General features: G+C 40.3%; 1 protein-coding gene across 3 annotated transcripts in view; it reads left to right on the forward strand.

Annotated features, from left to right (window-relative positions):
• Window positions 1-12633, forward strand: part of dgkza (diacylglycerol kinase, zeta a) — a 473329-nt gene that overhangs the window by 435302 nt on the left and 25394 nt on the right. For all 3 annotated transcript variants that reach the window (XM_059975478.1, XM_059975480.1, XM_059975475.1), the window contains one exon: window positions 10596-10639. In XM_059975478.1, coding sequence (XP_059831461.1) covers window positions 10596-10639 — 44 coding nt within the window. The remainder of the gene's footprint in view (window positions 1-10595; window positions 10640-12633) is intronic.

The following is a 12633-nucleotide window of genomic DNA, read 5'->3' on the forward strand; positions in this document are numbered from 1 at the left end:
TCCAATCATTGTCTCCAGTGGGGGTTATCACAGTACTCTCCACTGCATTTCATTTTGTAGCCCAGCATTTCTAGGACTGCTGCCGATGCTGGTATCAGATTATTGTCCTCAGTTATGTTGAAGGTTGTAGTTGTGAGTAGTGTTTCATTGGTTGCTTCTAGCATGCTGTCTGATGGAATTTTAATCAACAAGTCTGGGTAGTTGATTGACAGGTGTCAGTTTAGTCATGATCTACTCTCTGATTGCAGCAGCCAGCATCGATATGTCTCGAGGCGAGGTTTGAACTTGCATTTCCCCTGTACAAGGTTATCTGTGAGTTGTGGAGGTGGGGTTTGAAATCCCAGTCGGCTCGGTTCTGTGGTGGTGTTGCAGCTTGTTGCATCCAATTCCAGATGTTAGCCTAACGTCAGTTGTGGAGAAAATGCTTGAGTCCATTATTAAGGACGAAATAGTGGCACATCTTGATGGCAGTAATAGGATTAGGCCAAGCCAGCATGGATTTACCAAGGGCAAATCATGCTTGACTAATCTGTTGGAGTTTTTTGAGGGTGTAACAAGGATGTTAGACGAGGGTAAGCCAGTGGATGTTGTGTACCTAGATTTTCAGAAGGCATTCGATAAGGTGCCACATAGGAGATTGGTGAGTAAAATCAGAGCTCATGGCATTGGGGGCAGGGTTTCAACATGGATAGAAAACTGGTTGGTAGATAGAAAGCAAAGGGTAGCAGTGAATGGGTGTTTCTCGGACTGGCTGGAGGTGACTAGTGGGGTACCACAGGGCTCTGTATTGGGACCACAGCTCTTTACGATTTATGTCAACGATTTAGATGAGGGCATTGAAAACTATATCAGCAAGTTTGCTGACGATACTAAACTGGGTGGCAGTGTGACATGCGAAGAGGACGTTAGGAGAATACAGGGAGACTTGGATAGGCTGAGTGAGTGGGCAGATACTTGGCAGATGTCATTCAATGTGAATAAATGTGAAGTTATCCACTTTGAAAGCAGGAACAAGAGGGCAGAGTATTGTCTGAACGGTGTAGAGTTAGGTAAGGGAGAAATGCAAAGAGACCTAGGAGTCCTAGTTCATCAGTCAATGAAGGTGAATGAGCAAGTGCAACAGGCAGTGAAGAGGGCAAGTGGAATGTTGGCCTTTGTTACAAGGGGAATTGAGTACAAGAGCAAAGTTGTCCTTTTGCATTTGTACAGGGCCCTGGTGAGACCACACCTGGAATATTGTGTACAGTTTTGGTCTCCAAGTTTAAGGAAGGACATTCTGGCAATTGAGGAAGTGCAGCGTAGATTCACTAGGTTGATTCCTGGGATGGCAGGGCTGTCTTACGCAGAGAGATTGGAGAGATTGGGCTTGTACACGCTGGAATTGAGGAGATTGAGAGGGGATCTGATTGAAACGTTTAAGATAATTAAAGGATTTGATAGGATTGAGGCAGGAAATATGTTCCAGATGTTGGGAGAGTCCAGTACCAGAGGGCATGGATTGAGAATAAGAGGTCAGTTATTTAAAACAAAGTTGAGGAAGAGCTTCTTCTCCCAGAGAGTTGTAAAGGTGTGGAATGCACTGCCTCGGAAGATGGTGGAGGCCAATTCTCTGGATGCTTTCAAGAAGGAGCTAGATAGATATCTGATGGATAGGGGAATCAAGGGATATGGGGACAAGGCAGGGACTGGGTATTGATAGTGAATGATCAGCCATGATCTCAGAATGGCGGTGCAGACTTGAGGGGCCAAATGGTCTACTTCTGCACCTATTGCCTATTGTCTATGTGATAGTACTCCTCTGTTGATAATGTTTGATCGCTAGGTAACCAGTTGTTTTTCCGTGAATGTGGACAACAGTCTGCGCTGTTGCCAGAGACCCCACGTGTGCTTGATATATCCTCTTTCATGTAGGTTGCTGTTGAAGTAACATTCCATTATTTCCACGTTGTTCAGTCTCATCCATTTTTGGCTTATTCTGGGTAGCCAGATGGGCCAGGTTCCACAACCGTTGGCACAGACCTTGTTAATCCAGGCGACATCCAAGCCAGCATGACTCTTCTTGTTCTTGTCACTCTCCTCCAGAGGTTTTTGTGGGCGGATGTAGCAAAAGCACGTGGGGTCCAGCCCATGACCCCTAGCGGGCCGCCAGCTCCAGAACCCGAACCCCTGAACCCCCGTGCGGAAGATCCCCAGTGTGCCACCTGTGGAACGAGGCTACGAGCAGTCACAGTGAGAGGCTCAAGAGGAATTTAAATATGACCATTTTCGGAGGGAAAATTAAACACTCATCTGCATTAGTATGTATAGGCACATATTCAACATGTATAGTTATATTGGCTACAGCCTACTTTCCCTTCCACCTGGTGAGTGTCTGCAATTATATTATTTTATTATTCTTTGTTCCTCCATTAGACTAGGGTTTCTCCAAGTGATTTAACATGAAAATACATGGAAATCTTAAAAGTTGCAACATTTATCAAGTAGATAACTATTCATGGCTTGGCTTTGTGAACAAAGATTTAGGAAGGGGGCTGCCCACGTCTGCTGCAAGCTCGCTGGTGGCTGACGAGGCCAATACGGGACAGGCAGACCCGCCCGCAGCGGCTGCGTAGACATGTGCGTGTACTTTGGCCTGCGCAATGTTTTTTTTTAGGTGGAGTGCAGTGTGTGTGGTACTGGCCCCACCCTTTACACCCAGGGTTCATCTGCCATAGCCTAGCAAGCTGGGACGGTGACAACGAGGTCCTTGGGTCGTAGGAGTTGTGTCGGAGTGTCCTTCTCCTAGGTGGATGGCCTGACAAGGCTGACGAGCCCCAGCTGCCCGAGTTTAGAGTCAGAGTTGTCCTTCTCTTGCACTGGCTGCCAACCAAGGCTAACGAGCCCAGCCTACCCAACCAGTTATACTGCCGGACACTCGGTCACGCCGTGACGTAGCAAGCTCAGTGGAAACAGGGGGCACTGACGAGAAGGTGTTGCTACGGATGCAGTAGTGTAGGAGGGGCCATTTGCAGTGGCCTCCTGCCTAGCAAGCCGGACAGCGATCACTACACCGGGAAGGGAGCGGCGATGTATTGCATGTGCACTTTCCCTGGATGAGCGGGACGTCAGGCCCAGACCTCACCTGCCCCCCAGATAACTATTAAATAAATCATAGAATGTTAGTCTTTGTACAATCAACTGTAAATTAATCTTTAGCATCATGATGAATTTTAATTATTACCAGATATCCTTTCTCCTATTGAATTTTATTTTATGATTAGAGATTTGATTATCAAAAATGTATTCCTTCATCTCTTATCTTCTCTTTTCTTTTCCATGATAGTTATGTTTCCTGTGATTTTGCATTAAAGTAAATGTTCTACTTCATCCTCCATGATTTAGAAATTGTATTTCACTGGGGATTCTGGGGATGTATTGTTGAATCTTTCTGGTGGCAAGTCTTACGTTCTCAGTAAAGGATGAGAAATGGATTCTGAGTTATCACAAGTCACCATGTACAAGTCTCAAGGCAGTTATAAATTTCTTGAATGATGAGTGTAATTCTTTCAGCAATGATTGCAAAATCAGGTGAAAAATGACAATTGAAATTTATGTCATTCTCACTCTGGTGGTGGTGTTTATTGTAAAAGTCACTTTCTTTTTGCGAGTATACTGGTCAGATCTGTTTCTTTTTAAACTTGAAACTACATGCTAATATAAAGCTACCTGGGTTTCAAATTATTACAGTCCAAGTTGGCCAATAGGTTGAGAGGATTAAGAAATATACCGTGAGTAACAAATTTCCATTTCTTGCCAGTAGACTTGCACCAATCTGTCATAAGTTTCCTGCAAACAACATTTCACACTTAATCTTTTATTACCTTCACAAGCCATTTAAGCTCATCACAGAAATTTTGAAGTGGTAACGGAGCATAAGACACCATTTTAAAAATGTTTCTACAATTCTAAATAACATGCACTGTCTGGAAGGTGAATAATTTATATATCTTCATTCTAAGTCCTATTTCAGTCAGAGATGCTTAAAAAGGCATACTTTTAAACTGTCTTGTGTTTTGTCTATTTCTCTCTCTTTACCCAGTTTTTCTTTCCCATTCTTTATTTCCCTTTCTGCACAAGATTTGACTCTAATCATCCTTCCTTTTAATGGTGTCTTCTTCCTTCATCATTCCTACAAATTTCACAATCTACAAGAAGCTTTTTGGAGTTGAAAGGAGCAGGAAATAAGTAATATCGGGCACGTAAGATGTCCTGGCTGTAAAAGATCTAACCCATTTATTATGTTTCCACTAATCTCTCTCACTCCGATTTGCCACTTGCTCGCCTGCTACCCACTAAAGATATTTGTGCGCATCCTTCCAATTTATGGTGGTGGACAGAAAATGCAGTTACATAAAATCAGACCATTTAAAGAAATTTGAGACCTGAACCTATCAAAGAATTAAAATTGAGAATGAAAAAAGAAGAGAAGAAAACCAATCCATATTGCTTTAGAAAAGAAAACACCCCATATTGTTCTCCCGTAGAGAATATAATTAAAATCAATGGGTCTATTTAAAATTTGGGAATTGATATTGTTTCATCCTCAAATAGTTCTATTTCAGAATAGCTAATTAAAATCATTCAACTTCATTTATATATAAAAATATGCACTGCATTATTGATCAGAAGATAAAGTACTGCATAATTAATGTAAAGATTTATAGAAATGAACAAAGAACCAACACTGTGGTAAAGAACCAACATCCTCTACTTCACAGACACTGTTTCACAGGGATAAGACACAATTGTGTGTTCTGGGAGTTTAGAAAAATCATTTCACTGCCAAGTTTTCAACAAGAGAGGGATATATAACATCCTGAGGCTTTTGTACCCTGAGTAGAATTTTAAAATCTTATTATGTTTATTTTTTGTAGAAACTTTCCCTTTCAAGTTCACAGCTTCTGACGGTTATGCTTTGTAATCAGTAATTTTTGGCATATGGCTTCAACTCTTGACATCTGTGATATTTATTTATAATCTCCTCTCCAGGATTTGAAGCATTAGGCCAGAATTAGAACAGTGTCAACAGATAAGAAGCAAATGTTCACTTCGATAACAGTACTTGTGCCTTTATGCAGATGTAAATAATATTTAAGTAAATAGATTTCACAGGGATGCAATTCTCAGTATCTGCCGATCATGAGCCAAATGTGCTTTGGAAGCATTTTATGGACTTTTTACAAAAATTTGTATTTATTATCTGTTGGTACTGACTCACAGCACCACCAACATACTCCTTTGACCTAATGTACAGCACAGGATAGCACATAAGTGAGTCAGTGTTCAACTCAGACAAGTACAGGACTCCATGCATTCTTCATTTCATAGGTCACTGGACTGAGTTCATTGTTCACATCCTCAAGTAGCCAGGTGCAAGCAGTTGCTAGTCACATTTAAGTCCCATTGGTTGAGCTAGCCGTGGCAGAACTTTACCTTCCGAATAGCTCAAAGCCCAGGCACTTTGCCCGTTATTTTAGAAGAGTTACTCTGTGTAATTCAAAATCAGGTGAATGTTGAGGCCCAAGTTCAGGTGTACAATCTTTTCATGGATTACACTTCTGCTGAGCCTTACACAGAATGCTCAGGTTTCTGGTAAATGTTTACACAGCCAGTGTTTTTAATGGAGGTGTTCCAAGAGCTGTATGTGAGAAGCTGGTGGAGCTTTCTAACCTGGGGCATGGGATATGTTAATTATGAACTGAAACGTATACAGTGTACTGAGGCAGGAAGCAGTATGGAGAAACCGTCAGCAGTTTGTACCCCCATTAACACCTCCTAGCTCTCACTCAGTAAATAAATCCAAACTATAGAGTACATTTACAGCAAAAAGGTACGATAGTATCCTGTGTATCGAGTAACTTCCAGGACACAAATCCTAAATATATCTTCTACTTTTTTGTATTTAGTTTTGTAACATATATTTTTATGTCTTTGCATTATGCTGCTGCAGCAAAACAAGAAATTTCATGTTATATATTAGTGCTAATAAATCTGATTCTGATACTTTTTCAGAGTCATAGAAAAACAGGCCCTTCAGCCCATCTGGTCCATGCCAAGCTACTTAAACTGCCTGGTCCCATCGACCTGCACCGGGACCATAGCTCTCCATGCCCCTACCATTCATGTACCTATCCAAACTTCTGTTAAATGTTGAAATCGGGCTTGCATGCACCACTTGGGCTGGCAGCTGGTTCCACGCTCTCACAACCCTCTGAGTGAGGAAGTTTCCCCTCAGGTTCTCCTTAAACTTTTCATGTTTCACCTTTAACCCATGACCTCTAGTTTCACCTTTCACAGAGAATCAGAAATTCATTGAATTCATTGAACTAGTATATAAATAAATATTATAAGAGACTTCAGATGCTGGAATCTGAAGTGAAAATTTAAAAACTAAGTTTATCAGTCCAGCATTTTGTTTCTGATTCGCCTATCAGTATTTGAAGTGTTAGAATGCACCAAAGGGCTCAGCAGTCAATACAATTCTTGTGTATATTTATTGTATAGTGTGTAGGCCTCCGTTAGTCTCGTGAGACCATGGATTTGCGCCTTGGAAAGTTTCCAGGGTGCAAGCCTGGGCAAGGTTGTATGGAAGACCGGTAGTTGCCCAAGCTGCGTCTCCGCTCTCCACCGATGTTGTCTAAGGGAAGGACATTACAAGTCCCTTGCTCAAGGACACAAATGCAGCCTCAGCCAAGGCTCGAACTAGCAACCTTCAGATCAGTAGACGAATGCCTTAACCTCTTGTCCACGCGCCAACACAAATATTTATTACTACACGCATACACATGTAGTAATACGTGTATTAACACGTGTAATAATATGTGTATTATTACACGTATGTCATTGTAACACGTATATTTATTATTATACTGTAGAAAGCCTGGTATCTAGTACACAGCAATCCAACACATTGCTGTTTAGGTACTCTCTGTTAGTACTCCAGTGGCTGAAATACAATGTCTCCTTCCTTTCGTAAAAGCTTAATACGAATAGATCCTACTATTCCTTTCCTGCATCTAAAGAAATGATCTCATCACTAATGTTACTTCATTGAATTTGCTGGAAAAGTGCTATGAATTTGCCACCAAGTTTCCCTGCACGGCAGCTATGACTGCATTCTAAATCTACAGCACTGACTTTTAAGGACTTTGGAATCTTCTGATTTAATAGATGATGATATATGTGAAATAGAGCCATTAAAACACTGATTAAGATAAATTACTGTATTTCCATCTTTTTCCACTTTGGCTCGTTTACTGCAATGGAGCAATTCTTAAACGGTGTGGCTTTGGCATACTGAAAGTCACATAAGTATCTTGCTGAATCTAAATCTTTCTTCCATAAACAAGAACTTGCTATTGATTTAGTTGCAAAGAATTGCAATGTGATCTTGAAAGCAAGTTTCAATTATCTGGATTTCTTTTTACCCATATCAAATTGAGTGTGTTCAGAAAGCCATATATTCAGGATTGAGGTTAAACAAGGTCTCACCAGTAGACAGCATTGTCTTTATGTGTTCTTTGAAGTTAATGCTCTTTCATTCAAAGTTCAAATTAAATTTTATTATCAAAGTACATATATTCACCATATACAACCCAAGAATAATTTTTGTGGGCATACTCAGCAAATCTATAGCATAGTAATTGTAACAGGATCACTTAAAGATCTGTCAGAGTGCAGAAGACAACAAATTATACAAAAGAGACTCACAAGGATGATTCCAGGAAAGAAGGGCTTAACAAATGAGGAGCGTTTGGCCCGTTCTCACTGGAATTTAAAAGAATGCAGGGGAATCTCTTTGAAACCTACCAAATGTTGAAAGGACTAGCTAGGGTGGATGTGGAGAGGATGTTTCCTATGGTGAGGGTATTCAGAACTACAGCCTCAAAATTGAGGGGTGACCCTTTAGAACAGAGGTGAGGAGGAATTTTTTTGGCCAGAGAGTAGTGAATCTGTGGAAGGCTCTGCCACAGACTGTGGTGCAGGCCAAGTCCATGAGTATATTTAAGGCGGAAGTTGAATGTTTACTGATCAAAAGGGTATGACGAGAAGGCAGGTGTGTGGAGTTGAGTGGGATCCGAGACCAGCCACGATGGAATGGTAGAGCAGACTCAATGGGCTGAATGGCCTAATTCTGGTCCTATGTCTTATGGTCTTCAATGCAAATATAAATAAATAGTAATACATTATGAGAACATGAGATAAAGAGAACTTAAAGTGAGATCATTGGTTGTATGAACATTTCAATGATGGGACAAATAAGTGTAGTTATCACCTTTTGTTCAAGAGCTTGATGGCTGAGGGGTAGTAATTATTCTTGAACCTGGTGGTGCAAATGCTTGGGTTTTTGTACCTTCTACTTGATGGCAGCAGCGAGAAAAGAGCATGACCTGAGTGGTGGGGGACTCCGATGATGGATGCTGTTTTCCTATGGCAGTGACATGGTTATAAAATTACAGCTACAGGTCTCTATACGCCCAGGAACAAGTCTAACACTGTAATACGGTATGTCACTGTTTATGATGAGGTGTTACAAATCCTAGCAATAAATTGCACCTGTGTTACAACAGTGCCAATAATTCAAAGTACTATAAATTGCTTTGAGATTTTCTGTGGGAATGAAAAGTTCTATACAAATGCAGGCATCTCTTTTTCTGTGTAGGTTTATTACAGCCTATAAATTGCCAATAAGATGTGTCTAGCATATCCATAACACTGTATAACATATCTGAGTATATGTTAAATTCTTGTTCCACGAGGATAGAATGACTGGAGGTGTATAACAGCAGTGCAAGATGCATCACTTTATGTTTCAATGAATATCATGTTATACCACTATTAACTTGGTCTTTTAAAACAGGATATTGCAATAGCCTCAGAAATATAAGTTACTGCATGCAAAACTCACCTGTTCTAGTCTGATTCTGTTAATGTCATCCAAATCCTTCGTGGTGTGCATTGATTTGTAACGGCCAATATTATAGTTTTATCATCGAATGCATTTGTTATATGGCTGTCTCTGAAAAATCTACAAACTTTAAGTTATGACAAAAACTGAAAAAGAACTTGGATGTTTGAAATGAAAATGCTGGAATACCCAGCAGGACAGGCAGCATCTGTAGAGAAAGAAACAGTTAATGATTCATGTTGCCTTAGCATCTGATGAAAGGTCATTGAAATAAAATATTAACTTTGTTTCTCTCTTCCCAGCTGCCTCTTAAACAGAATTTGTAATAATGTTTTCCTTCATGGATAACCCATTTGCAGTTTTTTTTTTGTCTTTGTGACTATTTAATGCTCTGCATATTTTTCATAACCTGCTGAGTATCTTTATTTCTGTATGTTGCCTGTGTACATTAAGCAATCTGTGATCTATTGCACACTTATGTTCATCTTACTTATATTATTAAGTCAGAATATGCATAAAATGTATGTTCTTTAACATTGTACCTATATTATAAACCTCTTCCTCTTTCATGGTACATTTTAATGTCCTTGCAGAATTCCCTCTTTCACATACTTATTGGCTATTCAAGTTCTTCACCCCGTATTCCACTCTGCCCCCTCTCTAATCCCTGTCATTCACTTCCTAAGCCTTTTCTCAATCTCTCCAACCTCATTTCAAGTTCAATTTCAAACGTATTGTCTTCTGACTATACGTACTATACAACCTACTTCCTCCCGACCAGGAGGCAAAACAAATTATCGCACACAGCAGGCAAAACAAATTATTACCATAAGTAAGTTAATACAATATAATTCAAAATGCATGCAGTGTGCAGCACAGGTAAAGAGTTTAGATAGAGCTGTTAAAGATAGCGGAGTCAAGGGATATGGGGAGCAGGCAGGGACGGGGTATTGGTTGTGTATGATCAGCCATGATCACAGTGAATGGTGGTGCTGGCTCGAAGGGCCAAATGGCCTACTCCTGCACCTATTGTCTATTGTCTAAACAGTACAGTAAACAACCCGCTCTCTAGTGACGAGACCTCATTGGTGGCAGTGTAATGAAGAGATGGCCTAATGTCATTTCTTAACCAACTGACACTGATCCCACCCTGAGATTCTTTTTAAAATTCTCTTTCACTGACAATACACTCCTGCTCTCCCTCACCCACCCATTTCTACTGCGGTCTTTGTTCCACTCTATGACTCTTTGTGTTGTGAGAGCACTGCAGTGCCACACTAACAGAACACTCCAATCTGAAAAAAAATCAGTAATTCAACATTTTGTGTATTCAAGTAATAGAAAATGTCTGTTCAAAGAATTGCAAATAGCACAGAGACCAGAACATATAAAGGGGGGGCCTCGAATTCCCCTGATCTTTCCCCACTGCCCCCAGAACACAATAGAAACCTTTTAGAAAGGTAAGGGAGTGGACTGAGTAATTGACAAGAGAGCATTTCTCCCATTTTTACAGAGTATGGCAGGAGATCAGTAGGACCTCAGCAGTACTTTGGGGTGATATTTTTGTGAATGATCTGCTTGTATTAGTTTTTTCCCCATCTTACAAAAGTGGCCTTATTTAAATGATGATTTCTGTTTGCTTTTGTAGATGAGAGCCTTCTTCATGCAGTGAAGAACAACGACCTACAGCAGGTAAGCCACAAACTCCGCAGAGAGCCCGTCACGTCTGATAAAGAATAAAGCATAAGTGATAGTTAACCATCTTAATGTAATGTCTGACCTGAATAATAGCCAGTGCTATCAGGGTTTCTGATCCATTTAGCTTATGTATCACTTCCCTTGGCCTCAAAGATGTAGCTCCATTACAACATAGTGAAGGATCTCAAGTTGCCAAATCAGATAAACTCTGCAGCCATTCAAGGGCACATTTTACAGGGCCTTTTCGGGGAAGGAATTCCAAACTGAAGGTACAGTTGGGCAAATGAGATGTCAGAAGTGCAGGAAGGCGCAAATGGAGAAATCAGAATCAGGTTTAATATCAACAGTGTATGTCATAAAATCTGTTGTCTTTGCAGCAGCAATACAATGCAGTGGGTAATAATAGGGAAAAAACTGTGAATTACATACAGTGCCTATAAAAAGTGTTCACCCCTCTTTGAAGTTTTCATGTTTTATTGTTCTACAACATCGAATCACAGTGGATTTAATTTGGCTTTTTTTTACACTGATCAGTAGAAAATGACTCTTTCATGTCAAAGTGAAAATAGACCTCGACAAAGTGATCTATATTAATTATAAATATAATACTCAAAAGTAATTGATTACAGAAGTATTCACCCCTTTTAATATGACACACTAAATTATCACTGGTGCAGCCAATTGGTTTTAGAAGTCACATAATTAGTTAAATGGAGATCTGATTTTGGAGACGTGTGTACAGTCAAGGTGTTTCAATTGATTGTAGTAAAATTACACCTGTATCTGGAAGGTCCAACTGCTGGTGAGTCAGTATCCTGGCAAAAACTACATCATGAAGACAAAAGAACACTCCAAGCAACTCTGCAAAAAAGTTACTGAAAAGCACTTGTCAGGATACAAGAAAATTCCAAGTCACTGAATTTCCCTTGGAGTACAGTTAAGTCAATCATCAAAAAATGGAAAGAATATGGCACAGCTGTAGATCTGCCTAGAGTAGGCCATCCTCAAAAATTGAGTGATCATACCAGAAGAGGACTAGTGAGGGAAGCCACCAAGAGACATACGGCAACTCTGGAGGAGTTACAGGCTTCAGTGGCTGAGATGGGGGAAGACTACATATACAACCACTGTTGCCCGGGTGCTTCACCAGTCGCAGCTTTATAAGAGAGCGGCAAAGAGAAAGCCACTGTTGAAAAAGACTCACATAAAATCTCAGCTAGAGTTTGCCAGAAGGCATGTGGGACACTCTGAAGTCAGCTGTTCTATGGTCTGAAACCAAAATTGAGCTTTTTGGTCATTAGATTAAACCAAACACTGCACATCATCAAAAACACTCCATCCCAACCATGAAGCATGGTAGTGGCTGCATCATGCTATGGGAATGCTTCACTGCAGCAGGACCTGGAAGGCTTGTGAAGGTAGAGGGTAAAATTAATGCAGCAAAATACAGGGAACTTCCTGGAGGAAAACCTGATGCAGTCTGCAAGAGAACTGTGACTTGGGAGAAGATTTGTCTTCTAGCAGGACAATAACCCCAAGCAAAAGCCAAAGCTACACAGGATGGCTTAAAAACAACAAAGTTAATGTCTTGAAGTGGCCAAGTCAGAGTCCAGACTTCAATCCAATTGAGAATTTGTGGCTGGACTTGAAAAAGGCTGTTCACTCATGATCCCCATGCAATCTGACAGAGCTTGAGCAGTGTCCAGATATGCAAAGCTGATAGAGACCGATCCACACAGACTCAAGGCTGTAATTCCTGCCAAAGGTACATCTACTAAATACTGACTTTGAAGCAGGTTAATACTTAAGCAATCTATAAATCTGTGTCTTATATTTGTAAATAATGTGGATTACTTTGCAGAGATCTGGTTTTACAGTACTTTGATACAAAAGAGTCTTTTTATGTTGATCTGTGAATACTTGTTAAAGGCACTGTATGTTAAATAGTTAAGTTAAATAAGTAGTGCAAATATAGAAATACAAAAGCT

The sequence above is a fragment of the Hypanus sabinus genome, chromosome 7 (assembly GCF_030144855.1).
Source record: "Hypanus sabinus isolate sHypSab1 chromosome 7, sHypSab1.hap1, whole genome shotgun sequence".
In the NCBI taxonomy this organism is placed as follows: domain Eukaryota; kingdom Metazoa; phylum Chordata; class Chondrichthyes; order Myliobatiformes; family Dasyatidae; genus Hypanus; species Hypanus sabinus.